We start from the raw sequence: 26,087 nt of genomic DNA on the forward strand, positions 1-26,087 counted from the left end.
CAGAACTCCTTGTACAACAACTCTACAAATTTATTTATAAATTAGGCTCTTCATTATACATTAAAGGAAAACAATTTAAATGGAAGAGCACGTACAGTTGCACACATTTTGTGAATACTTTGAGAGGATTTATTGTCAGTGCTTTTAATGTACCACACTGTCAGAAGAACACCCATATATCCTGCTCACATAAATAATTCAGAATCCAGCTCAGTTTGTTTCCTTTACCAATACTTGCAAGAATGTAATGCTCCCATAAGTGGCACTTGAAGAAACAGTGCTACTAATATGCATTTAAGGCAACCTAAGTCAAAATGTTCTACAGTATAAGAAAGTAAGATACCCTGGGCAGCAGAGATGTGAAATTTCAAACCAACCACAGTTATGTTCGTGCTCATTACAATATGAATTTTATCCAGAAGGTCAAATCCTTTAGAGCACTTTTTACTGCTAAAATTACAAAAACATTTAGTCATGGGCTGTTTCTAACTAACAATGTTTCACTTTCTAGATCAGTAATTACACTCAAAAATGCTTCAAACACACACGTAGCCTGTTAGTGCAGTTACAGATCTTACCTATATTTGGAAGTTGAATGGCACACTTCAGGATTAGCTCAGAGAAACTGAACAAAAGAGTCATTTTGCATACTACTACAAAAACTTTAAGCTAGTATGAGCATTTACACCTATCAAAGATGGAGCACATGCTTAAAAGTACCACTCATTCCTGGCCTACTCAATAGAATACTTCCACATCCCAGAACAAATTCTTGTCTTGCAGAAATTTAAGCAATGATAATCAGGAAAAAAACTGTACAGTATGGAATCATTTCCTTTGGATATTGTATGTCACTGTTAAGACTGAGAAATATACTTGTTCTCTAAAAACAAAGTAACTGTTCAAATTTATTAGCATATAAGTTCACCTAAAATAGTTCTCTATGTAACAGGAAAGTTCCCAACTGGCAAGAATAAAAAGATTATCCAAGTGTCCTCATGAGAGTTTACCAGATTCATATTCTTACCACACTCAGAATTAAGTTTTTAATTATAGCATTTTATTTACACAGTCTCTTTGAAAAGAGTGGAGCATCTCTCAATGTGGCACTTCCAACATTTAGAATGTGATTTCTATATCTTATTAAAAAGGTGTGTAACAAACTTCATAGTAGTATGAGAAACTAGCACATTTAAACACTGGTGAAACTAACTTTTAAACAGTGATATGCTGGCTTTGTTTAAAAGTAAGTTTTATATTTAATAGCCAAATTTACCATGAAATTATAAGTTATTTCTACACATTTTCCTGAATTACAAAATAGTATGGTTTTTTTCCCCTATCCATTCAGAAATCATATAATACCTTCAGAAGTAGTTGAGTAAAGCTCTTTAAATCCCATTCTGTTCCTTCCCCAAATACCCTGCATGTTGGTAGCTGGCAAGCTACCTAGAGCACAGGCCATTCTGCAATATAGAGCATGCCACCATTTTGGTTTATGTTTCTCAGATTGTTCTACAACAGAGTCACGTTACAGACCATGAAAATCAATGTTTGTGTTTTTACTTTATTCTAAAAGCTGCCACTGTTAGAGTTAAACACAAGCATTAGGCCAGCAGAAATGCATTTAAGACTGACATTTGTTCTTGCATCATCCTGAATGTGACCATGAAGTAAGGAATTGCTAATAGGCAATGTCACACTCTCAGTAAAGTTCAAAACCTACTTAGAACAGTAGTAAAATGCACACTTGGGAAAGAACACACTGCATTTCTTATCAGTGCTCATCTACAGTGTAGATACAGTACAAATACTAGCTTTTAGCCTTTTTTGTTCTTTCCATTATTGAAGAACATTGCTACATGTATTAAAAGAAAAAAAGCATGACCAGAGCTTACTCATGTTCAGCAGTAGTTAGCTTTCCAAACATTTTACCATAAGAGCCTTTATAGTGCACTACTGTGGGTGAATTAGTTTCATGTATACATTTCACATCTTAAATATTTTGGCTGCTTCAGTACTTTAATGCTGAAGTGGACTCAACTTGGACCAGGCACAGAGTAGTTTTCAACCTGGAGGTTCCACAGACTATGCCTAAGATTTCCAAAAGGATTTGCACCTGCATTTGAAATATTTCTGGATCCATACAATTTAAGAACAAAAATGGTTTTGTCTAGGGTAATTCCAAAAGCTGTGTGTTTTAGCTTCATTGATATAGGTTTAAAAATCTTGTGCCTACATTTAAACTGCAAACTAGTCTGAAAAAGTGAGCTTGAGGAATAACGTCTAACTCCTTCATAAAGTGTTTGGTTTAAAGTGCATCATAAGTTAGAATAAATTCCAGTAAATTTAGTTTTACAAGATTAACATACCTTGGAGTTACCTAGTGAAAAGACACCAGAATACAAGACATTTCAGATTCTAGCCTGAAGTAGTCAGTATGGGTATGTCTACACTACAACGTTAATTCGAACTAACTTAGTTTGAACTAGTTAATTCGAACTAAGCTAATTCGAACTAACAGATCCAGACTAAAAAACTAGTTCGAATTAGCGTTTTGCTAATTCGAACTAGCATGTCCACATTAAGTGGACCCTGAACCGGGCTTAAGGATGGCCGGAAGCAGTGCCGGCAGGGCATCAGATGAGGACTTAGAGCATGGAGATGCTTTCTCAGGCTAGCCGAGGGCTGTGCTTAAAGGGTCCCGACCCCCACCCCGGACAGACAGGTCTCAGGGGTGCCCCGCTTGCAAAGCAGTCCTGGCTTGGATTACCCAGACTACCCACACTGGGCATATCACACCACTCGGCCATGAGCCCGGCTGCACTTGCTGCAGGCTGCCATCTGGGGAGAGGGGGCAATTGGGGGGCTGCAGGAGAGCTTCCACCCCCAGAAGCCCGCAGAGCCAGCACAGTCCTCCCCATCGGGGACTCGTACCCCATTCCTCCCTCACCTCCTTCCCCTCCCTCACCGCCTTCCCTAGCCCCTCTTCTTGATGTGCAAAATAAAGAAAACGTGCCTTCCAAAATGGAATCTGTCTTTATTGAACAAAACTGGGGGAGATTGGGAAAAGGAGGTGGGAGAGGAAAAGAGAAAGGCTGGGAGAGGGGAGGGCAACTAAAATGATCAGGGGTTGGGAACAAGTCCCATATGAAGAGAGACTGGGACTTTTCAGCTTGGAAAAGAGGAGACTGAGGGGGGACAGGATAAAGGTCTCTAAAAGCATGAGTGGGGTGGAGAGGGTGCATACAGAAAAGTTCTTCATTAGTTCCCATAAAGAAGGACTAGAGGACACCAAAGGAAAGGAATGGGTAGCAGGCTTCAAACTAGTAACAGAAAGTTGTTCTTCACAAAGCAAAGAGTCAACCTGTGGAACTCCTTGCTGCAGGAGGCTGTGAAGGCTACAACTAGAACAGAGTTTAAAGGGAAGTGAGATCAAGTCATGGAGGCTGGGTCCATGGAGTAGTATTAGCCAGGGGGTAGGAGTTGTGTCCCTGCCCAAGGTTTGTGGAAGGCTGGAAAGGGATGGCACGAGACAAATGGCTTGGTCACTATCTTCGGTCCATCCCCTCCAGGGTCCCTATGGTTGGCCGCTGTCGGCAGACAGGCTACTGGGCTAGATGGACTTTTGGTCTGACCCAGGACGGCCATTGTGGGCTCAGGGTCGGGGGGTCTCACTGGACCCCCTTGATTCTCTTGCACACCTGCTCCTGGGTGGCCAGGCTGGCAGCTCTCCTGCCCTAGACAGCCACTTTCCTGTGCCTACTGCGGAGATTGTGGACGAGGTCCACGATGTCTGCACTAGCCCAAGCAGGTGCCCGCCTCTTGCAGTCCTGGGCAAGCTCCCAGGAGCCACCAGCCTGGTCCCAGGAAAAGGGGGAGGGCTGGGGGGCATCAGGTGGGTGGCTCGATCCGTGCCAGGTGCAGGGTCTGCTGGCTGGGTGCTGGCAGGCTTGCACCTGGCACGGGCACCGTAGCAGCCCGTGCCCCTTTAAGGGGTCCGGGCCCGGGGCCAGGAGGGGAGCATACGAGTTTCCCTGGTGTTGGCCAGAGTGGCCACCAGGGAAACCTGGGGAGAGCTAGCCTCCCACTAGTTCAAATTAAGGGGCTACATATCCCTTAATTCGAACTAGCTAGTTCGAACTAGGCTTAATCCTCGTAAAATGAGGTTTTCCTAGTTCGAACTAAGCGCTCCGTTAGTTTGAATTTAATTCAAACTAACGGAGCGCTAGTGTAGCGCCTATGAAAGTTAGTTCGAACTAACATCCGTTAGTTCGAACTAACTTTGTAGTGTAGACATACCCTAGGATGTTAAATCAGAATTTGAACCAGGAGTCTGAAAATGAAAAGCTTACTGAGATAAAACACCATACAATTGGCCATATGGCTCAACAGTAACATCTCATGTTCCAACACAGGTACAAAAGTATCCAGGCCAGTCAGAGATGAAGGCAGTGGAGAACAGAGGGCAAATCAAAGTGGAAAAAATCCACACACTTCAGGTCAATGATCACAGCAGAAAATACACTCTTCTTATTAAATGAAACTTATTAGAAACAGCCAGCGTGCACAGTGTGCCTTAATGCTAAAACGCAATAGTTTTTATATATATGGAGCATTTTAAGAGTCAAAGAATAAATACAGTAAAGACTGTTCTTGTAGATCTCAAAAGTAAACTATCATCAATCACACCATGGTATGCAAGCCTGTAGTTTAAGAGAAACTTACTACAAACGAAACATACAGAAAGAGAAGCTTTCAATAGTGAGATAAAACCTTTTCCTCCTCTGTACCAAGACCACCAAGATACAAAACATGCTAAGGAAGTCTGTGGTCACAAAATCCTCAAATTAAAAACCAAAACCCAGTACACTGCATAAAAAAATATGGGAGGAGTGGGTAAAGAAATGCACACAACTGCACTAACAACCTGAAGCTATCAAGAGATTTAAAAAAAGTCATCACAAGATTAATCACACTGTTAAACAATAAGAATACTATTTAAATAATTGTGGATGTTTTCTATATCTGGCATATAAATACCTAACAGTGGCATGTGAATGCCTGTTCCCACTTTTAGGTGACACTAAACAAGAAGTGTCTTATTTGTCTGAGCAAATGGTTGAACAGGACTGAGTGGACTTGCAGACTCTAAAGTTTTACATAGTTTTAATGTAGTTATGTAAAACTAAATTTGTAAGTTGCACTTATATGATTAAAGAGATTTACTACAGTACTTATAAGGTGAACTGCAAAACACTATCATTTTACAGTGCAAATATTTGTAGTAAAAATATAAAGTGAGCATGGTACACTTTGTATTCTGTACTGCAATTGAAATCAATACATCTGAAAATGTAGAACATCCAATATACAGTAAGTTTCAATTGATATTCTATTGTTTAAGTGCAATTGAGATTTTTTCATCGCAATTGAGTTAATCATGTTAACTGCAGTTAACTGACAGCCCTATTAAAAAACTGAAATAAATTGTTTATCTAGTACTAGAGACTTACGTGAATTCCAGATTTCCAGTACCTATACTGATCTTAGTCTGTTAAACAGTCTTCCTCAATTTCAGGAATCTTAACGTCAAGGATAAGAGATAAGCAAGAGTCACAATTTGATTAGTAATGCAGGTGAGTGTTAAAATGGGTTTTATTCAAAGTACAAAAGACGGACATGCTCGTTTTTCAAGCATCTTCATGCTAAACTCCTAGATCTCCGAAGTCCATTTGCAACCAAGTTTGACTAGATTATCTTGCCTCTCTTCAAATACCCACCCACTCTCTTAATGAACAAAAAGCCAGTGGATAAAACTCAATCATTTGCTGCTTCTACAGTCTTACACAGACATTCCAGTAAAATGTACTCCTACACTTTGGAATACAAGTATAAAATTATTAATTCATTCAGCCAACGTTTTGAGCATAAAACACATAACAAGGACATAAAAGACCTCTTAAGATTAAACAATCTGAAATGTTCACAGTGCAGGGTACCTTGAAATCCATAGATAGCAGACTAAATGTGTTGGCATATAACCTGTTTGAGACCTTGAGAAAGTAGAAACTATGACAACACAAATAGGATTTTGAATTCAGATTTCTGAAACAGTACCCTTATAAGAGACAAAGACAGAAATTATTGCATATTTATCACATTTATTTTCAACTCACTTTGATGCTAATTTTCATAAAATCAGGCTGGTTTTCTATACCCTTTTTTGGGGGGTGGGGAGGAAGATTCCTCACAATAACCTCCTCCCCCCCCCCCACACACCCCACTTTACTCAGCGATGCCAGCAAGTAAAGCACCTACATATCCTATTTATACCACTTCTGCTTTTACAATTTCACATCCCAAACTGTCATCAAGTAGAAGTTTAAAATTGACATTGCTCTCTATCAGTCTCCCTTTATTTAATCCATGGTGCATTAAGTGAAGAGGCATACAAAGAACATATTGGAACCCACCTATTAGAAATAAAGGTTTCCTGGAGCCACCTGGAGGTCTGACAACTAACTTTGATTCCTTATGAGCTAGACACAAACGAAAAAGACTGAACAAAGCTTTGCTTCCATTTGGATTTGAATAGGTAAATTCACACATTCATCCCACCCCTGCTTTATTATCTAGCCCTCTCAATTAAATGATAGGACTTTTGCATTTAGGCACAGATCTTCAAAATGTACTAGTACCTAACTCCCACTGATTTTAGGAGAATTTAGGCAACACGAATAGCTTTAAGGTAGGCTATGGGGCTTATTGATTTAAGCAACCATTGAACATTATTTTGGGATGCCAAGCCACCACCACGAGGTGGAAGTAAAATGGTCACAGGTAAGATACCAGCAAGTGAAGAATAATTATTTTAAAAATAAAACTGACCAATTCTAGGACTTATTTTCTAATGGAAAAACTAGAGTCTATTTCTCCTGTTAACTGATATAGTAGTTCAGCTTTCCTAGTGGGAAATATTTTAACTAAAAATTCGTAGATTCCTTGAGCCAAAGGGAGGAAGAGACTAAAGGATAAAAATAAGCTAAATCTTATTTATTGAGAGCAAATATAATACCTATTATAGGGGGCTTGCAAGAAGACAGGGACAGAGTTTTGAGAGATACCATGCCAAAGATATAAGAAGTTGTCTGTGGATGACATACATTCTTGGACCACAGAAGAGATGCTGCTTTGGAACAGCAACTGATAGACAACTGTATAATTTAGAGGACTGAATGACTACATCACACCTACCTAGCTTAATCTGAAAGAACATTCCACTTATTTAAAAAGAGACACACAAAATATAGTTACTGGCTGCTGAGACGAGAGAGAAAGACAAAAAGACAGAGAAAGAAAAAACACATTACAGTAGATGCCTCCAAGGACAACCGTATAGAACACTATAATGGACATTTAGAAAATTATTGCAAACTTGATTATGCCACTAAGTGGCACATGACATTCTCTGGTCATCCATGCATCTACCTCAATTCTCCTCTTTCCTCAGAAGGGCCTTATTTATATTTAGAGACCAGAAACTTATTTATATCCAGCACAATACAAATATTTAGTATATGTAATAATCCTCTTGCCCACAAAATTTACTTTTCCTTCCTCCATCTTAAAGTAGCTGCAAGTGAAAGGTTTTGCATCCTATTTTCTCCTGTTGGAGAACAGTTCTAATCGACACAAAGGAAGAACAGAAAACAAGTTAATGTGAAAAGCCAAATCACTGCAGCAAGTGTATCTCCACAGAAGAGGAAAAAGATGCAAGTCAGGACAGAATGGGGACCCTGTGGATTTAGTTTTGGGCGCTACTGACCATAAGTCATTCTGAAAGGAGTTCAAGCATGACAGAGAGGCAAGAACATAACGTAGATGACAGGAAAGGAGAACTGCAAAACTTGAGGTCAAACTAGAAGACTTGAAATGTATAACTTAAAATAAATGCTCCAATATTTCAACATTGCTAGGCTAGAGAAAATGGGTGTCCTCTGAGAATTACTTTAATTGCTATACTACAGCAAAGTCTAGAAAATAAGCAAACAACTTTACATCTGAGAAGGTTCAAAGTTGTGTGTTAGTACACAGCCAACACTAAAATATTTCAGTTATATTATTAAAAAAAAAGAATGCCCTCTACTGCAAAAGCAGGAACTAGTGAATCAAACACTGGAAAGGTACTTTTTAAATGCAGTTCCGCCTTTATCCACAAAAGCGAGACACTTCACTATGCCACTTCCATACTGTAAAGAGAATAAACCCTTCCAAACCAATCAGTCCCTGCATTGCTTTAAAAACAAAAAAACACCTGAGAAAGAGTAAGGCTGGATTAGAAACCCACTCAGCTGCAACAGGTAAGTCTCTGATCTTTTTTCTTCCACAAAAGGCTTGCTAACAGAGGTCAAAACTTTTCATTATGGCATCATGGTCAAATTTGAAGTTCAAAAACGCTCTTGATGAGAAAGTGACTTTGTAATGACCATTACATGCCACAGAGTGTCCCTCAGTATGTTCCAGCAGGTCTTCAAAGGAGAAACACACATCATATGCTGCATCTGCTTTAAAAAAAAAAGGGGGGGGGTGGGGTGGGGAACAGAAACCTTTACCCATAGAACATTTATTTTAACTGGTAATGTTCAATGAAACAGCCATTGAAAACATGCTACTATTTAAGCCATTGAAAACATGCTACTATTTAAGTTTTAAAAGCTGTATATTAAACTTAATTTAAAATTTACTCACGGGCAATTTTATCAATATGGTGATTTCAAACAAGCAGCATAGCAAGCAATTCCTTATCTTTATTGGCCATCTAGTGGTCAAAACAATTTTTGTAGGAGCTACATTAACAGCAGTTTTCACCCAGTTAATTCTCTTCTACAAAACATACGTCCAACTTTCTTGGTGAAGGTATAGTCAAGATCCAGAGAAGACAACATACGTAAATAATAAGATTTTGCAGTCCATTCAAAAGCATTTGGTGGTCTCGAGTTGGCCCACAATCTGCTTATTGACTACCCTTGAGTTAAAATGACAAACTGCTTGGACACTCTCCCAAAGAAGAGACTGGAGAAGTGGAGGGGGCCGGAGAGCCCCTTGGGGTCTAAGTCAGGTAGTGGCAATTTCAGAATAGTCCTTGCACCTTCAGCAACCTCAGATGCTTCAATTGCCACACTACCATGAGCAGGGCTCGCCAAACCGCGGCGAGCTCTGCTCGCCAGCCGTACTGTCCAGCGATCTGCACATGCGCAGATCGCCCGAACCCAGCTCTACTCGCCACAGATAGATTGAATCAATTTTTTTTAATCAATTGTCAACTATAAGCAATTGCATATTCTACCATCCTACAGATTTCACAGCTAAAGAAAGGGATCTTAAATCTTCATTTAATAAAAGCTCTCTCTTTTTAGAATGAACTGTAATAAGTTGTAGTCTCAAAAAGTTATTTCAAGTGAAAGACAAATGTTTGTGAACACATTAATATTAATATACTTGCCTGTTTCAAAGTTATCCTGAAGTCTTCTTGGATTAAGCTTTTTTTCACATTTCTGATTAAAAAAATTTACATATATTATATTCATAATATGTGCCTTAATTTTAACAGTTCTCACAAGGAATAAAAAAGGTTACTTACCTCATAACTATTGTTCTTTGAGATGGGTTGGTTATGTCCATTCCACTAAGGTGTGCACGAGTTCTGGAAGCTTTTTACTCTTAGCAGTACCCGTTGGGCCAGCCAGGGTGCCGCCCCCCTGGAGTGGCGCCAGCATACTGGCCCATACATACCCCTGCTGGCCCTCGACTCCCTCAGTTCCTTCTTGCTGAATGTTCCAACGAAGAGGAGGTGGGTGGGATTGGAATAAGTATAAGCAACATATCTCAAAGAACAACAGTTATGAGGTAAGTAACCATTTTTTCTTCGAGTGTTTGCTTATGTCCATTCCACTTAGGTGATTCCCAAGCCATACCTACAGGTCGGAACCTAAGGACAAATAGACTGCAGCACTGCTCTGCCAACAGCTGCATCCTGTCTAGCCTGCTGCTTAATAGCATAACGGTTAGTAAAAAGTACGGATCAATGATCACGTAGCTACTCTACAGATGTCTAGGATCAGCACCTGCGCTAGGAATGCTGTTGAGGAGGCCTGGGCTCTGGTGGAATGGGCCACTTCTTGTTGACCTGTGATGTGAAAAGGTCAGAGGAGTGGGGGGGAGGGGGGGGGGGCAGAGTCCTCCTACTGCGGAAAAGAAGGTTTACTACCTCCGACCTAGAGAGACCATTTGTGGGCCGAGAATGCCCTGCTGTGTTGAGGGCCCCCGGGAGGTAGGTAGTCTGCAGGTGAATCCCCTGCACGATGTCAACGTCCCAAAGATAAGAGGTGCTAAGGGCGCACTTGCATAAAGCAAGCCAGACATTCCAGCAACCATCATGGGCGGTAAGAATGAACTGAGGGGGTGGAGGGTCAGCAGGGGTATATATATTCGCCGATATGTTGGTGCCACTCCAGGGGGCTCCCTGGCTGGCCCAGTGGGTACAGGTTAAAAGCTTCAGGACCTCGTGCAAGCGGCACAGGCACATTTAAGTGCAATGGACATAAGCAAGCATTCAAAGATGAATAGATGTAACTGCTAATAAATACCAACAACTGTTCTTTAATTAGGCATCAAATATACATTTTAAATCAAAGCATCTAGCTTATTATCTTTAAAAAGTGAATTCTGTGATACTGTTATAAAGAATTATCTAGCAAGATTACTCATTAATCTTCTGCACGTGTGAAACAGGGCCATTTACATACATACTAGCTCTCTCTCAAGGTTTTAAGCAAATCAAAAAGCTTCTTTGCCTCTAAGTATCCGCTATTACAGCCTGCTGAGAGCTTGAAGACAAGCTATTGAGAGTATAGATATCACATCAATATTTGATAGGTGGAAATTTGATTCACAGACATGCTTATTTGCTTAAAGAAAAAGGGGCAGATTGAAATACATTAAAAAAGCAGAGTCAGAAGTGCACTCTCCAAGAAATTAACTGCTAACCATAATGAGATGTACATGTACTCCTACAGTGAACAAAAGCAGGACCCAGATATTCCATGGAAATTGATGCAAGCAAAAAAACAAAAAACAAAAACAAACAAACAAAAAAAAAAACACACACCACACCACACCCTCTCTGAACCCTAAAGTCAGAACTGTATTTCAAAATCTAAGTTTTCATTTTTTACAAGATTTTTTTTTCCTAACCTAATGGCTGTGAAAACATTTAAAGCCTAAAGCCAAGCATAAATTGAGGCAGAAATACATACCCAAGTTTACACAATGCCTGTAACAATAGCTACAAGGTGTAAAGTGCCCCACGTATCAAGATCCCATGTACTCTTATGCTTCCAAGGTTTTGGAATACAGAATTTTCTCAAAGTTTGCGGAAGTCCACATTTCTTCTCCCACCAACCTCCTGACATTTTGCTCTCTCCCCTTGCCTCACCAGGATCCAGGCTGCAGAAGCCTGTTTTCACTCCCTTGTTTTCCCAAGAGTACATGCTCCCTGAACTGTTTAATGGAATCAACTAGCAGAGAATTAGGAAGTCAGAGTTGAAGTCTGATTTTCAGCAAAGAAGGAAGAGAACCAAAAGTGTATGCTTGACAAACTGAGGCGCCTGGAGATCAGTGCAGCAATTGATCTCTAGGAAGCCATGAAGATGAGCCAGAGAAGATGGCTAAAAATCCCCTCTAGTTCCTGACACACTGGTATTGGGAAGATGGTGCAGTTTTCTGAGCTTGGCCAAATGGAGAATACTGCAAAAGCCAAGAGAGTGTAGAACCAGGCCACCTGGAGAGCACAAGTGAAAAAACCTATTCACAGAAAAATGCCCGTCAAAAACAAATAAAATACATGTTTAACAAGATTTTCCCTGATCAATGTATTGGGGGGGGGGGGGGGTTATGGTGGTAAGGAGATGGGAATTAGTAGTATTTTATGTGACAGAATAAGTTAATGTATTAGGATTTAGGGTTTGCAGAGGTAGAACTTGATCCCACTGTGCCATGAAAATAGTAGGTTTGAAGCCTACACCTCTGATTGTAGCCAGGCAAAAAAGATGGGAGTGACAGGCATATACTTTACATTTTCAAGAATTCAATGGTTTTGCCGTACCACAGTAAAATATCTGTATATTCATTTTAAAGCGGAAGGTATTCTAACATTGCAATGTACAACACTAGACTGTTTTATCAAGCACCTGGAATATTGCAGGAAACCATCTATTGAAGGCTTACTTTAAAATGCACTGGAATTCAGTTAAAAATGCTAATTGGATAAATTATTCAATGCTTTGCAAGTGTACATGTGAGAGAAATGTCAATTTTCTGCAGCAGCGCATATATTGAACACTAGCATTTAGACCTGTTTTCATGGACATACAAATCTAACATTCCATCATCAAAACCTTAGTCCACACATTAACAGATTTTAGTAAAATTTAACAATATGAGAACTATTGCTATCAATCTTACCAATGTATTGTTCTGTTTTGCTGGCTGGCTGTGGACCCCATTTGTCCTCTTCTTTTGGCTAGAAGTATCTTGATATTGCTTTCTACCATTACCCCTCATGTTCTGAGTCTGCCACATCCGGGAAAAAGGTAATACAAATAAAAGCGCTAGTGTCATACCTTATATCACTTATATAGCTACTGTCATTCAAGTACCTCAAATCATTTTAAAGGAAGTTAAAGCTATCATTCAAGGTTACTTAGCAAGCCAGTAGCAGGAAAAGCACTCTTTGCCTGTTGATACCCACTCCCCAGTCTAATTACAAGATTTTCCAGAATATAATGAAGTCCCAACACTTAAAGCAGTAGTATCCCACGTTTTCACATCCAAGATCACTTTTTCACTGCCAGGGAAAGCCAGGATCTACCCCATCCCTTCCCCAAGATCCCACACCTTTCTTGAGGCTTTGCCCTCTCCAAACTTTTCCGTGGACTACCCATTGCTAGTGGAAACTCAGTTACATAATTACACCAGAGCCATCTTGCTAGTGCTGCAGCTGGGGAGAATGGTTTAATTTAAATTATTACACAGATTAAATGTTTTGACTATGTTAGTTTATCAACCTTCATTTTAAATAAAGTAAAATAGTTTGTGTCCAACACAAAAGGTTCCCATGTTTTCTTTATTTATTTAAGGGTGGAGAACCTTTTTTGGATCAACACTGACCCACAGAAAATTCAGCTGGGGACCATACAAGAGAGAAGCAAAAAACCCCCTCTTCCCTCACTGATGTGGTCCCCAACTGAGACACCTCATTCTTGTGGCACTAAAGCCCCCAAAGGGCGAGGGGAAGGGATTGGGAAGACCGAGGTTTAGGGTTTCCCATAGGCCAGATTTTACTTTTCTGGAGTTACAGAGTTAGTGGATTTTGTGGACACAATTAGGTTCTGGGGTGGGAACAAAAATGAGGAGCTCAATGTGTGGGCCAGAATTGCCATAGAGTGGGACAAGAATGCAGGATCTGGGTGGGAGGTTGGGTTCAGGATGGAGTGAGGAGGGCAGGGTCTGGGAGAAAGTTTGGAGGCTGGAGAAATTATGGAAGCAGAATGGAGCTAGGGGAGTAACAAAAAAGGTGAAAGGGTGAGAATGCAGCCGAATAGCTAGTTGGGGAGAGAGGCAAAGAAGTGGGGAGCAAAGGAAAGTGCAGCTTCTGCAAAGTAAAATTATATCTCCAGCCTCACTCCCCTCAGCCCCCTGATTCCCCCCATCATCCCTTAGTGCAACCTCTGCCTCCCCACCGCCACAGGGCATCATTGCTGTGACTTGCAGCCTCCCAAGAATAGCACTGGTGCAAGGAGGGGGCAAGTCTCTTCCCTGTCTGACCCAGCCCTTTGTCCGCTGGCAGCAGGTCCGGGGCTGCGGCAGGCAGAGCCCAGGACTGGCTCCAGCCTGGCTGGACACAGTGGGGTGTTGGGGAAGGGGCTCCCCAACCCCGCACACAGCCCACAGGGAACAGCATGGCATGGCCCAGTCCCCAGCACACTACATCACATATGCCGGCTCTGCGGAACAGGCCCAGCCCCGCCCCCTCCTGGAGCGAGAGACAAGAGCCAGGGATGCACGTATGTCTCTTCCCACCCCACCCCACGCTGGAAAGTTAACAAGTTAACTGCTAGAGCACAGCACAACCTTGGCAGGTTGAATCCGTGGCCAGTTGGCTCGGCAGCTACCCCTCTACGTTTCAGCCCAGCTGGCCATGGCGTTCAGCCCACCATGGTTGTGCCACGCTCCAGCTGGGCTGCATCAAAAGAGGCAGCCACACAGTCAATTGGCCATGGTGATCTACTCCTAGGGGCACCACGATCCACCACTGACAGAGCAATAAACCCAAGAATCTATCCCCATACAACAAAAAGTTAAAAGTGAACAAAGCTACCACTGATTTTAAGAGCTCCAAACAAATCTAATGGATTGGAAAATGAAACCTACCTTTATTTTTAAAGCTTCAGATATCTCAGAATGATTATTGTTATATGGCTTCTGTTGCTGTGGTTGTCTGTATTTTGTCCACTGGTCTCCTGGAGAGCCATCTGGAAACATCTGCTGGCTATAACGAAGTTTGGATCTAACCCATTAAAAAAAAGTTATCTGCAAAAGAACTTTGATTCAAGACTATGATGACTGAACAGAAAACACACATACTGCTCTGCTTCTTCAATCTTACAAGGTAAACTAAAGCTGACACACAATGGATCTTAATATTTTCTCCACTCACTAAACTGGTTATTGGGAAGAGCTATGCACAAAGGCAAAAATAGGACATCATAAGACAACAGTATGTGGCAAAAAATAAAAGATTTATTATATTTAGAATCCTTTCACCTCTAGGGTTGTGTAGATAACAAGATAACACCTAGATACTTAAATGTAAACAGGAGGGTTTCTTAGCAGTTGTGACTTGTCAACTTGGATTGGTTTGAGAAGTTGCTAATTCAGCACCCAACACTGCTGTCGTGTTAAATTTAAGATCCCCTACTTCCAATTTTGTTAGATCATCTCCCAGTGGTTTAACATGTTACAAGATTGTTTTTTCACCCAATTCCCTCTCTATCACCATAACATTGGTTTTACATAAGAACAGCCATACTGGGTCAGACCACAGGTGCTTCTAGCACAGTATCCAGTCTTCTGACAGTGGTTAATAACAGGTGTCCCAGAGGGAATGAACAAAACAGGTAATCAAGTCCATTTCCAGCTTCTGTCAAACAAGATAGGGACACCATTCCTGCCCATCCTGGCTAACAGCCATTGATGGCCCTACCCTCCATGAACTTATCAAGCTTCTTTTGAACCTTGTTACAGTCTTAGACTTCAAAACACCCTCTGGCAAGGAGTTCCACAGATTGAAACCGTGCATTGTGTGACAAAACACTTTTTTGTTTTAAGCTTGCTACCTACTAATTTCATTTGGTGACCCCCTAGGTCTTGCGTTATGGAGGGGGAAAAAAACAACCACAAACACGCCTCTATTCACTTTTTCCACTACCTTAGTCATCTCTTTTCCCAGCTGAGAAGTCTGTCTTATTAATCTCTCCTCAAATGGCAGCCATTCCAAACCCCTATTAATTTATGCCCTTTTCTGAATTTTCAATGCAAGATATCTTTTTTTGATTGAGGCAGCCACATCTACATGTAGTATTCACAATATGGGCATTAATATATGTCCTATCACTTTCTTAATGATACCTAATACAGTAGACTTCCAATAATCCAGAACCTATGGGACCTAGATGGTGCCAGACTATCAGGAGGTACTATAAGCTGCTTTTATTCATTTATATATACACATATACATATACACACGCGCACACACACACACACACACACACACACACACTATACTGTATATAAAGTGTTCTTAACCCTTTTTATTATACATACTGTATACTGTAATATTTTCTTTTAAAAGCCTTTTTACCCTTTTTGCTCAGTTCAGCTGCTGTCGCTGTTACCTTGTGACTCATTTTTTGCTGAAGCTCACTCACTAGGCTCTTGCCATTTTGATGCTGGACTATCAGGAGTGCTGGACTATCAGATTGTTACTGTATTGTATACTTTGACTACTGCTGCACATTAAGTGAATGTTTTCAGAGAATGCACCATGACTCCAATACCTCTCAAGTGAAAACAGCTAATTTAGTCCCCCATCATACTATATTTTTTATTTATTCTCTCTGTTTTCCAATATTCATTACTCTGCATTTATCAGTTAAAATTCATCTGCCACTTTTATCTAACTTTCTTTAAAACTGAAATTAAGTACCATAGCTATTACTGCTTCTCTCTTTGTTCCATCATTTTGGGCACCTCTCCATCCTTTCTGTACTGATTATTTTAGAAAACATATCTATCCATTTTACCTTCTGATAAAAAAAAATTCAGCTTTTATAAAAAAGTTTCTCACTTGATTTTCATATTCCCATATAGGAACTCTGGACATTATCTGTTTTGCCATATTCTAAAGTTTTCTATAGCTTCAAGCACATCAGGGCACTATTAACCTCTCCATTCTACTAACAGTCCTATGAAGTTCTCTTTAACCTATTATAAGACCAATCTGAAAGAGAATGGACATTCTTCAGCTTTGTATAGCCAATGATTTATAAAAATGTCGAGACATGTCATACTCATCTTGTTTCTCACCTTGTTTTCTCCAAGTTGAGCTTGGATGGCGTGCTCCCAGTAGATGAAAAACCATTGTCACTATCAGAGGAGTCTCCATACCTTCGAGAAAGCCACTCTCTCAATGGTCTGTGAACAAGTTTAGATTTTGTTGACAAAAAACTGTGTCCTGAAAACAAGAGGCTAGACTTTGGCTTATCCTGAACATACCTGATGAAGGGAATGGCCATGAAAAACTTGTTAGGCGCCAAACCTAGCTTGGACTTTGGGGTCATGTCATTTTTATGGCATGGTAATTTGTCAATTGAGAACCATTCAATGTTCTGAAACACAGAAAAAAGTAATTACTTTAGTGAAGCCATCAAGGGACTTAAGCTAATGCACATCATGCACAATTTTTTTTTTAATTTTTAAAGAACTACAGCAAAGATCTGAATTACTTAAAATGTTAGGATCACTTTTCTGGCCACAAGCACAAAGTAATGGACACTCTCTCAAATTTGCAGAGTTGTTGTAGCTGTGCTGGTTGCAGAATGAAAGACACCTGCACAGCACTCTGTGCAACTCAAAAGCCTATCTTTTACACCAATGAAGGTGATCCATTAAAAGATATACCACCACATGTGTGTTACAATGCATAAACACTGAGATGACAAAGATCCCTAAAATGTGGAATGCAGTATGCAATCTCTCATACTGAAAGTCAGCCCATTTAAAATAAGGTTGCAACAACATAGTTCTTGATTGTACACAATGAAACAATGGTAATTAGAAAATACAAATAACTTTCAAAGCCTGTTTCCCTGCTCCTCCCCCAACTCTAGCCCATCTTATTTTATGTCTAAACAGAATTAGATCAGCAGCAATCACTCAAGAGTATACCTCAGCATACATTATGTTGAGGTCAACAGAACTGAAAAACACCATTAAGGGTATTGATTCCAGGGTATGGTAGAGGACAAAGAAATGGAAACAAACAAAAGCAAAGAGACAGGCAAGAGGAGGGGGCAGGGCAAATGCCTTTTATATAATGTTGTGAAGATGCTTTTGGCTATCATAATGTGTGTTGCTTACAAAGATGGTTTTGGCTATCATGATTTTAAATTATATGCGAAATAGAACTAAGAAAAAATAATGTGCAAAGACCAGTTAACCCCTCACACTAATCAGTTCAGCTCTAGCATGATTCTGCAATTCATATGACACGCTCAGAGTTTAGCATACTGGAAGGCAGACTGAAGGGCCTTTACCCAAAACATAAAAATGCAAATCAAGGTTTTAACTAGATCAAGTCAATAGGGTGCTTAAACAAGGAGCTAGTAATTTATACCTCTAGGGAGCCAACCTAAGGAGAAAAAAGGAATGTTTAATAAAGGGCTGTCGTCCCTATTACACTCAGTAGTCAAAAGGTATAGCTAAAGAGGGAGTTAATTCTAGTTTTAAAACAAAATAGATATAAAAAGTTAAAACGTTATCTGCTCGAAGACTCAAATTCAAGTTTCAGGAGGCAATGAATGTCACAGGCAGTGACAAGAACTTCACACATTAGGTGCTTTAATTTCCTCTCCATCACAACAGTGTCTAGAAGTCCACTTGAGTTCAGATCACCCACACACTGGCTGGCTCCCAGTAAGTCCCACAACCAAATCTACTCCTGCTCTCAGTCATACACTACATCTGGTTTATACTGTTTACAGAATGAAAGCAAGCCCATTTTACTCTTCCAATATGAAGGTTTACATAGTGTCCAGAAATATTTATAACCTTATAAAAAATAAAGACTTAAGAGGGTTTTTTCATTTCAGTTAGCTTTTCCATATTTACAGGAAGAGAAAGTGGGATGTGCTTTATTGTTAAGAGTCAGCCTGTATACTACAGTGCCAATTTATGATAAATCCAGATGTCATAATGTGCAGTTGACCAGCAGTCTCTGTTAGAGAAGAAACAGGAGATGCAGGAGCAGATGAGGTACACAAAACTGCTTTATTGCCAATGCATGTTAACCTTGGACCCCCAACACATTGTTCTGAGTGGCCATAATTTGGCACCAGTTACACCCTTTTATCTATTTTCGTATGTTAATTTCACACATCTTATCACTGCTTTCCCTAAAAATCTTATTTGGTATTAACTCTACACAATGAATATTAATAAGCAGGTGACAAATACAATTATATCCACCCCTGTTTGATTACTGGTTTGCAGTTGATTCAGCATTACATATTGTCTTAATCAGCAGCTTATAAGGAGGGAGAAAAGCCCTTTGATCCTGAAAATATTTTTACAGAACAAGTGCGAAAACAAAACAAGACACTGTTCAATGCAACCATCTCCCAAGGCTGCCAGGACAAAGGGGAAAAACATGTTTAAAGGGCAATAGCTCCTTAACCACTAACGTATAGCCACCCCAGACTCCTAATACATTTTACATAACCCAACACTCTTCATGCTGCATTCACCACCTTTTGTTTAATATTAAACCTTAATCAATCTTTACTGAGGTAATAGAAATCTGAAAAAAAAAAAAAAGTCTATTGAACATAACTATGTGTACCCGAATTTCTCTTCTGGTTTTGGGGTTGAATTGTGTGTCCTTTGGAATTCCTGGAATGATGTACAAACGTGCCAGTTGATCACTGATTCGTAGTTCAATGAAGTCATCTTTGCAGATGTAATCTTTAATATCAAAACCAGTTTCTTCAAACACCTGAGAATCAGACAGGTCAAATTAAAATTGTGCCTTACAAAAATGTATTTGAAGGTACATCAGAACTTTATACTAGTTCTTTGATAGCAACTGTAATATTTTCACAAATGCATAGACATTTGATTGCTAATGGGAGAAGTTAACCGCTGTACCCTCAGATTTTGTACATTATAGCTATAGAGCATGCAGTGGAAAATAATTTAGACAATCTGTGAAAGAGCAAGGGTTTTTCTGGGAATGCTGAGAAATTAATTTACCCCAATTTATCTTTGCTCTAAGATGCTTCTCCACACTGGCAAGCAAATACAAGGAAAAACAGTGTAGCTGCTTGTTGATGATGCTGGACACTGTGGATGTAAAATCTCAGTTAATCAGCTAAAGGATTAAACTTTAGGTTAACTGGTTAGGTGTTGGTTAAAATCAACTGAAGTGGGATCTGGGTTGGGGACCACTCCAGACCATCTGGAGCAGCCCTTCGCCTACAGAGCTCCTGCCCCCAGCCCTGCGCTAAGGCTTGCTGCCAGCTCCCATCAGAGCAGCCCCTGCCTGCAGGTTGCCTGGGCCCACCGTGGACAGAGGCTGCTCCAGGCGAGAGCTGGGGAGCTGCTCCAGCATCCGCAAGTTAACTGGTTAACCTTTCAGATCCCCATTGGATATGTGGAAAAAAAAAAAAAAAAAAAAAAAAAGTATGTTGCATCAGATAAACGTTAAACACATTGGCTCTAAAGAGTTTAGACATCCAGAGAGTTACAAAAAAATTTAAAAGTTCCTAACTTGATTGCTATATTTTAATTCTCTCCTATCTTTAGTACTATTACTACCATGTGAACCCCCACATAATATTCATTCTTATGTCTATTCTGTATCAAAAAGGCAACAGTACCATAAATTACTCTGAATAACCTGTAGGTTAGCAAAAATATAATATTACTAAATTAAAACTAAGCATTCAAGCTGAAAAAAGGGAAACAGAATTTAGAATTACTCTGTCTGCTGACATACTATAACAACCTTTTGCTCAGAAGGAATCAAAGTGTTAAGTCTTGACACACACACACAAAATAATGGAACAACATTTTACTGGAATATTTCACAATTCACCATTGGAAAATACAAACCTGCCCCTTCAATATGAGCACAAACCAAGTTTAGATGCAGAATTCTTTAAACAAAAAAATGGTTTCATCCACTTCATAATACAGTATTTATACTGTTACCAGGTATCATTACTGAGAAGATTAGAACAATAAGTAATCATCTTGACATTTAAGGCTCTTTGGCTACATCTAGACTGCCCCCTCTTACTCCAGAGACTATGCAAATGAGGCGAAGCAGTGAATATTGCCACACCTTATTTGCATACTTAATGAGCAGCCATTTTCTGCAAGGGGCTTTTGCACAAGACAGCTTTTTTGCGCAAAAGCCCCTTGTGCAAAATGGTGGCTCATTAAGTATGCAAATGAGGCACAGCATATTCACCACTTCACCTTATTTGCATATTCTCTTGAATAAGAGGGGGCAGTCTAGACATAGCCTTTATGTTTTGCAAAGTAATATGTGAGGTGAGGGGACTCCAATATCTCCTCATTCACCAAATAAGTCACTTTAGAAACTAAAAACAGCTATCATTACTGGAAGCTTTTGATCAAAGCTCTGGACAGAAAATATTGTAAACATCTTACCAAAAAACAGCCCTGAGGAATCTTACTGAAGACAAATTATATCCTTTGCACATGTACATCTGTGAACCAAGGTACACACCAAACTGGTTGGAAGCAAAGTCTGTTCAGCATATGACATTTCACTGACATCTGTGCCAACCTTTACATATACACTTCTTGATTAAACAGTTTTCACAGTCCAACTTGTCTCTATGGAGTTAGCATTGTTCCCTCACTTATGATCTTGACAAATACATAAGAAAAATAAATAATTTGTAAAAAAAAAAATCTGTAAATAAGATTTCTGCAGTTGTGGGTAGACCATTCAGAGTACAGATTTTAGGAAGCAACACACCTTCTACTGCTTCATATACCGTGAGAAATTTTCCAAGATTAATAAAAAGGGACCAAAATAAAATGCAGCTGGATGTCTAAATTCCCCTTGTGTGGTAAGACCATATTCACAAAAACAAGCCATTCAGGGAGGCTGTTTCATAATGAGGAGCAGGGTTAGATAATCTCACATAAAAGCCTTTAAAAAGACTATTTTTCCTATGTCCTGATAACTTAGTATTTAATCCATGAAATGAACGACACAGAAAAGTTCTGTGTGTTTCACCAAAAGAAAGTCAACTTGTTTTATAGTCTGGAGACAAATCCAAGAGCTCTGTCTTTTTTCCCTTGTTTGCCTAATGCTTTTAACGTGAACTAGTCTCCTACGTAAAAGGCAAGTGCTGGGTTAGAACAGAAGATAGGGAGGAAATATGAAAGTTTTGCTGAATGCTGTTAAACTAAAAAGACATTAAGGAATGGGTATTTTGCTAATCATGTAGTCGATACAATTTGTACTGACCACACAATTAGTTGATAAGGGGAGGCTTGTTCTGGGACCATTGTGCTTCTGCATTTTAAATGTAATAAGAGCCGGGTGGCTTGTACTACATTTAAAATGCAGAGGCACAGCAGTCACAGAGGCTCAGCAGTCCCAGACCCATGCAAGCTGAGACTGTTCAGTGCTGGCTTATGCCAGGTCTAGCTGCCCTTGTTCGCGGCTTCCCAGCTGGCCACAGGCAGGAGCTACTGCCAGAGCAGTCTCTGGTCGCAGCCAGCCCAGGCTGCTGTGAACAGGGGCTGCTTCACAGCAGCAGCCCCTGTCCACAGGGGTGGGGTAGGGTGTGTGTGTGTGTGTGTGGAGGGACAGGTTCCCATTGGGACCCCTGCAGACAGGAGTTGCTGCCAGAGTAACCCTATTTCCTTAACATATCTCCAAGCAAAAAGAACAAAGATTAAATGGCAAACAAAAACCACCTTTGTTAACCCAGAGTTAAAGGTAGTGATAATAATAGCTTGTGCCCTTTTAGAATGTTAAGTTCAGTAATGCCCCAATTCGTAAAAAACTAGGAAATACAGAGTTACGGTATATGCCTGGATCAATGTTCCCTTCAATTTTTTCCATCTGTGTATGGAAAACATTGTGTTATGTGCAGATGTGCATCACCAGTTGAAACATGCTGCTGGCTGTGGGTGCTCTGCTCGGCATTCCAATCTCTCCTGCATAGCCACCCAACCACACAGCTTTCAGGGAACTCTGCCCTAGATCAATCAATAGCAACTGGGAATTATCTACATATGCTCCAGCTGCATTCACTGTTAACTGTATTAAACAGTGTAGAAATAACTTGAGTATCTGCAAAGACTCAACACCAGTATTCCCTATAACCTGAGAATTTGGGCAACCACCCAAGAGAGATTCAAATGTTCCCCAACTGGTTAGCAGAGCACCCACTGCCAGCAGCACGTGTTTCTACTGGTGATGCACATTCACATATGCCTTGGTTCATATAGCAAAAATTTATTTCACATATGGATGGAAAAAATTAAAGGTAACACTGCTCAAAAGTGGGATGAAAGAAAATCTGATGAGCTGTAGCCTCTTTCTAATCTATCCAAGGGAAGAGGTGCATGGGCACCTCTGGACTTTGCCTTATTTCAGCTGCAGAATACAGTCAGGGCACAAGGCTCTTTTTTCTATGTAAACTGTCAGTTAGGTGAACACAGTCTGTTAATGAAAGATAAGTGGCAAGTATGGTATTTGATGGGATTGTCCAGGGACAATACTATGTGAACTAGTATTTGCATACCTCTCAAATGGGCAACTTTTTTGACAGGGTCACAACCTGAATAAACTTGCCTAATCAGCCCGTGTCATTGAAAGTATTTTCATGGGAAGGGTAAATAGAACAATCTCACAGTAGCAGTACACAACTTCATTTTCAATAGTAAACTCCAAGGATGTTAAAACTAACTCAGAGGTTTTATTCAGCTTCATAAAATTGAATGAAGGTATTGCAGGCTGCATCATAACTGTCAGTCAGTCACAAAATCTTTGTCAAAAATTCGATAGCATTGTACAATCTTGTCACCTGGTGATAGGTATACTTTTTAAAATATAAAAGTAAATGAATGCAGTTTGTACAGTGGCCTTTTCCAGTATGCACTCCCAGGAGAACTCTGCCAAAATGTTAAAATTTCTGCACATAAATAAAAAATGCCAAATTTTAAAATACTGTCAAAGCAACAAATATTATGCCAGTTTCAATTATTTTGGCAATTTATTTCAAAATAAATATCAGCAAGTATGTCTGACAACAAAATAGATTAAGGAACTCTTTGACAAAGATTCCTTACTAGACATATTAAAACAGAATGTAGTTTAAATAAATTATTACTCAAACTACACCTATTTCCCACACTCCCCAAAAGCAATACAGCAGCTTGGGGTAGTCAGCGTAATGAAGAAGCTGAAGGACAGGAAAGAAGCCTGGAATTGGACCTGAAGGGCTACTGGATCTGGGGTGGAAGAATATTACTGGGGTTTATTTGTTTGGGGTGGGGAGTCAGGAGCTGGAGAGTCTTCCCCATGCAGACCCTGGACTGATCTCTAGCATCTCTCTGTCAGGTACATCTACCATTCCTGTCCCTATGTGTTCCTTCACTCCCCCAACATGTGTTTCTGCATCCCCACTTCCATTAGCCAATGGCTCAACCCTGTCACCTCACTACCTCCTCTGCCCTCTCCATAATTTGCTCCCCTAAAAGCACTAGCCCTTCTGAACCACAGTTGTGACCTCCCAGCAGCCTCATGTGTCCCTGTCTGTCCCCTAAACAGGTCCTGTTTTTCCCCACCTGGCCCCTCAAGCAGAGCACTGTGAGGAAGGCAGCCACTGGCCCCTCTCTCCACAGATGGCTACCCTAACCCTCAGCCTCCTGCCCTCTCTTCTGGTGCCACAGCAGATCGGGGATGAGAGGGGAGTGTAGGGAGACATAAGATGTATAACTGCAGCGCCTCCCCGACAATCTATTTTCGGTTGGGGGCGGGGAACAAAATCTGTGAGGGAAATGCATTCTGCGCGTGCACAGTGGCGCAGAACTTCCCCAGGAGTAAGTATTTAGTGCATATTTCCACAGACCCAACGAAAGGGTACACCGCCTGGCTCAGGACTCAGACCTGATGCAATCTGAGGTCTACTCTGAACAGTTATGGAGTGCTTTTTTTTTAAAAAGAGGAAATGCATGGTTTCAAGATTTCTCCAACAGCCAGCTTAGCTGGTGTCTCACACAGAGTCTAAGTCGGGCTTACACTCATCTCCCACATACTTGTATTATTGTTATTTCTTAGTACTTCCTGCAATGCACATATATTTTCTGTAATTTTATTCTTTCAAAGGGAGTTATTTTAATATTTTGACTAGTCTATGCATTTCATAATTTTACTTCATTTACACTTACATGCAATACCGGGATTTTTTGTTTCTACTGGTGGTGCACATCCATACACCTCAGCACACAACATTTATTCCACACATGGGCAGAAAACCAATGTTCATTCTGACATTTTTTAAGTAGGCCTAGATACACTAGTCCGGATTGCTGTTTTTCACATTCCTAACAAATGTAGCTGTGTCATTTGAACTTAATAGCATTGTCTATGCTTATTAGCTGGCTTGACCCTTTAGCTTTGTAAGTTAAAACTCAATTTTAAATTTTTCTTGCACAGGAATTGACTTAAAATGTATAATGCATGTCCCATTTACATATGTTTGGCACTGTAACCAGTGACTGAATTCTGAGCTATGTAGTTTACAGTTTAAAGGAAACCACCAAGTTACAGACTTTGCACCATCTTTATGACAATCTTTATATGGGTCTTGTGGCTTTTTATCTAAATTTAGTTTGATTTACAGCTTTAAGGTATTTTATGATATTCAATGTGATTCTCCATATCCATCGTTTTATCTATGAGCAAAACTGTCTTATACACTCCCTGAGCATTCTTGTAGATTAGAGGCGGTCTAGATGGCATTACTGTGGACTGCTCAGTCCGCTACAGTTAAGATCAAGACCAGTACCCCATGTAAAAAATTCACCTCTTCTAATTATTGGGGATATTAAATTTTGTTTAACTAGTTAACTGATTGGGGGGGGGGGGGGGGGGAGAATAAAGGGGAGTGCTCCAGCTCAGATGGGCTGGAGCACCTTCCCCCTCCATGGCTGCCAGAGCAGCCTCTGTCCACTGCAGGCCCCGTGTGGCTGAAGCAGCCCCTTGCACATGGTGAGCTGAGAGCAGCTCCCGCTCACACTGGTTAACTGGAATATTAAGCAGCATACCAGTTAAGCTTTCACATCCCTAGCTGAAATAGCAGGAAAACTAACATTTCCTCTTCTAGTCTTAAAAAACCCCCCACTACCAAGGAGTTCTAAAATCTTGAAGAACATGAGTCAGTTCAATTAAATACAGATCATAATTTCTGTGATAAATTTTGATAAAATTTCCCATTATGTATCAAGCACTTAAGGTAGTTGTATTTATTAAAAAATGAAAATGCTGTTTGAGTAAACTGAATCTGAATGTCCAAACAGAGCTTGACAAAGAGTGAAATAAAAAAAATCTAGCAGTTAAGAAATGCATGAAGGGGTCTCAATCTCCCAGCCTGTGGGATTTGTGGCAATTGCACAATCTGGCTCAGGACTCT

General features: G+C 40.2%; 1 protein-coding gene across 6 annotated transcripts in view; it reads right to left on the bottom strand.

The window, feature by feature from the left end:
• Window positions 1-101: 101 nt before the first annotated feature.
• The window catches only part of DCP2 (decapping mRNA 2), a 44,422-nt gene continuing 18,436 nt past the window's right edge, over window positions 102-26,087 (bottom strand). For 4 of the 6 annotated variants that reach the window (XM_075932000.1, XM_075932003.1, XM_006134461.3 and 1 more), the window contains exons 5-11: window positions 19,241-19,393; window positions 16,897-17,009; window positions 16,708-16,815; window positions 14,494-14,629; window positions 12,526-12,633; window positions 9,506-9,557; window positions 102-8,567 (exon numbers count right to left, since the gene is read on the bottom strand). In XM_075932000.1, the coding sequence (XP_075788115.1) occupies window positions 8,401-8,567; window positions 9,506-9,557; window positions 12,526-12,633; window positions 14,494-14,629; window positions 16,708-16,815; window positions 16,897-17,009; window positions 19,241-19,393 (837 nt within the window). In that variant the 3' untranslated portion in view covers window positions 102-8,400. The remainder of the gene's footprint in view (window positions 8,568-9,505; window positions 9,558-12,525; window positions 12,634-14,493; window positions 14,630-16,707; window positions 16,816-16,896; window positions 17,010-19,240; window positions 19,394-26,087) is intronic. The other 2 variants (XM_075932001.1, XM_006134462.3) reach the window with 1 other exon arrangement.

This window comes from Pelodiscus sinensis, chromosome 6 (genome assembly GCF_049634645.1).
Source record: "Pelodiscus sinensis isolate JC-2024 chromosome 6, ASM4963464v1, whole genome shotgun sequence".
Taxonomy (NCBI): domain Eukaryota; kingdom Metazoa; phylum Chordata; order Testudines; family Trionychidae; genus Pelodiscus; species Pelodiscus sinensis.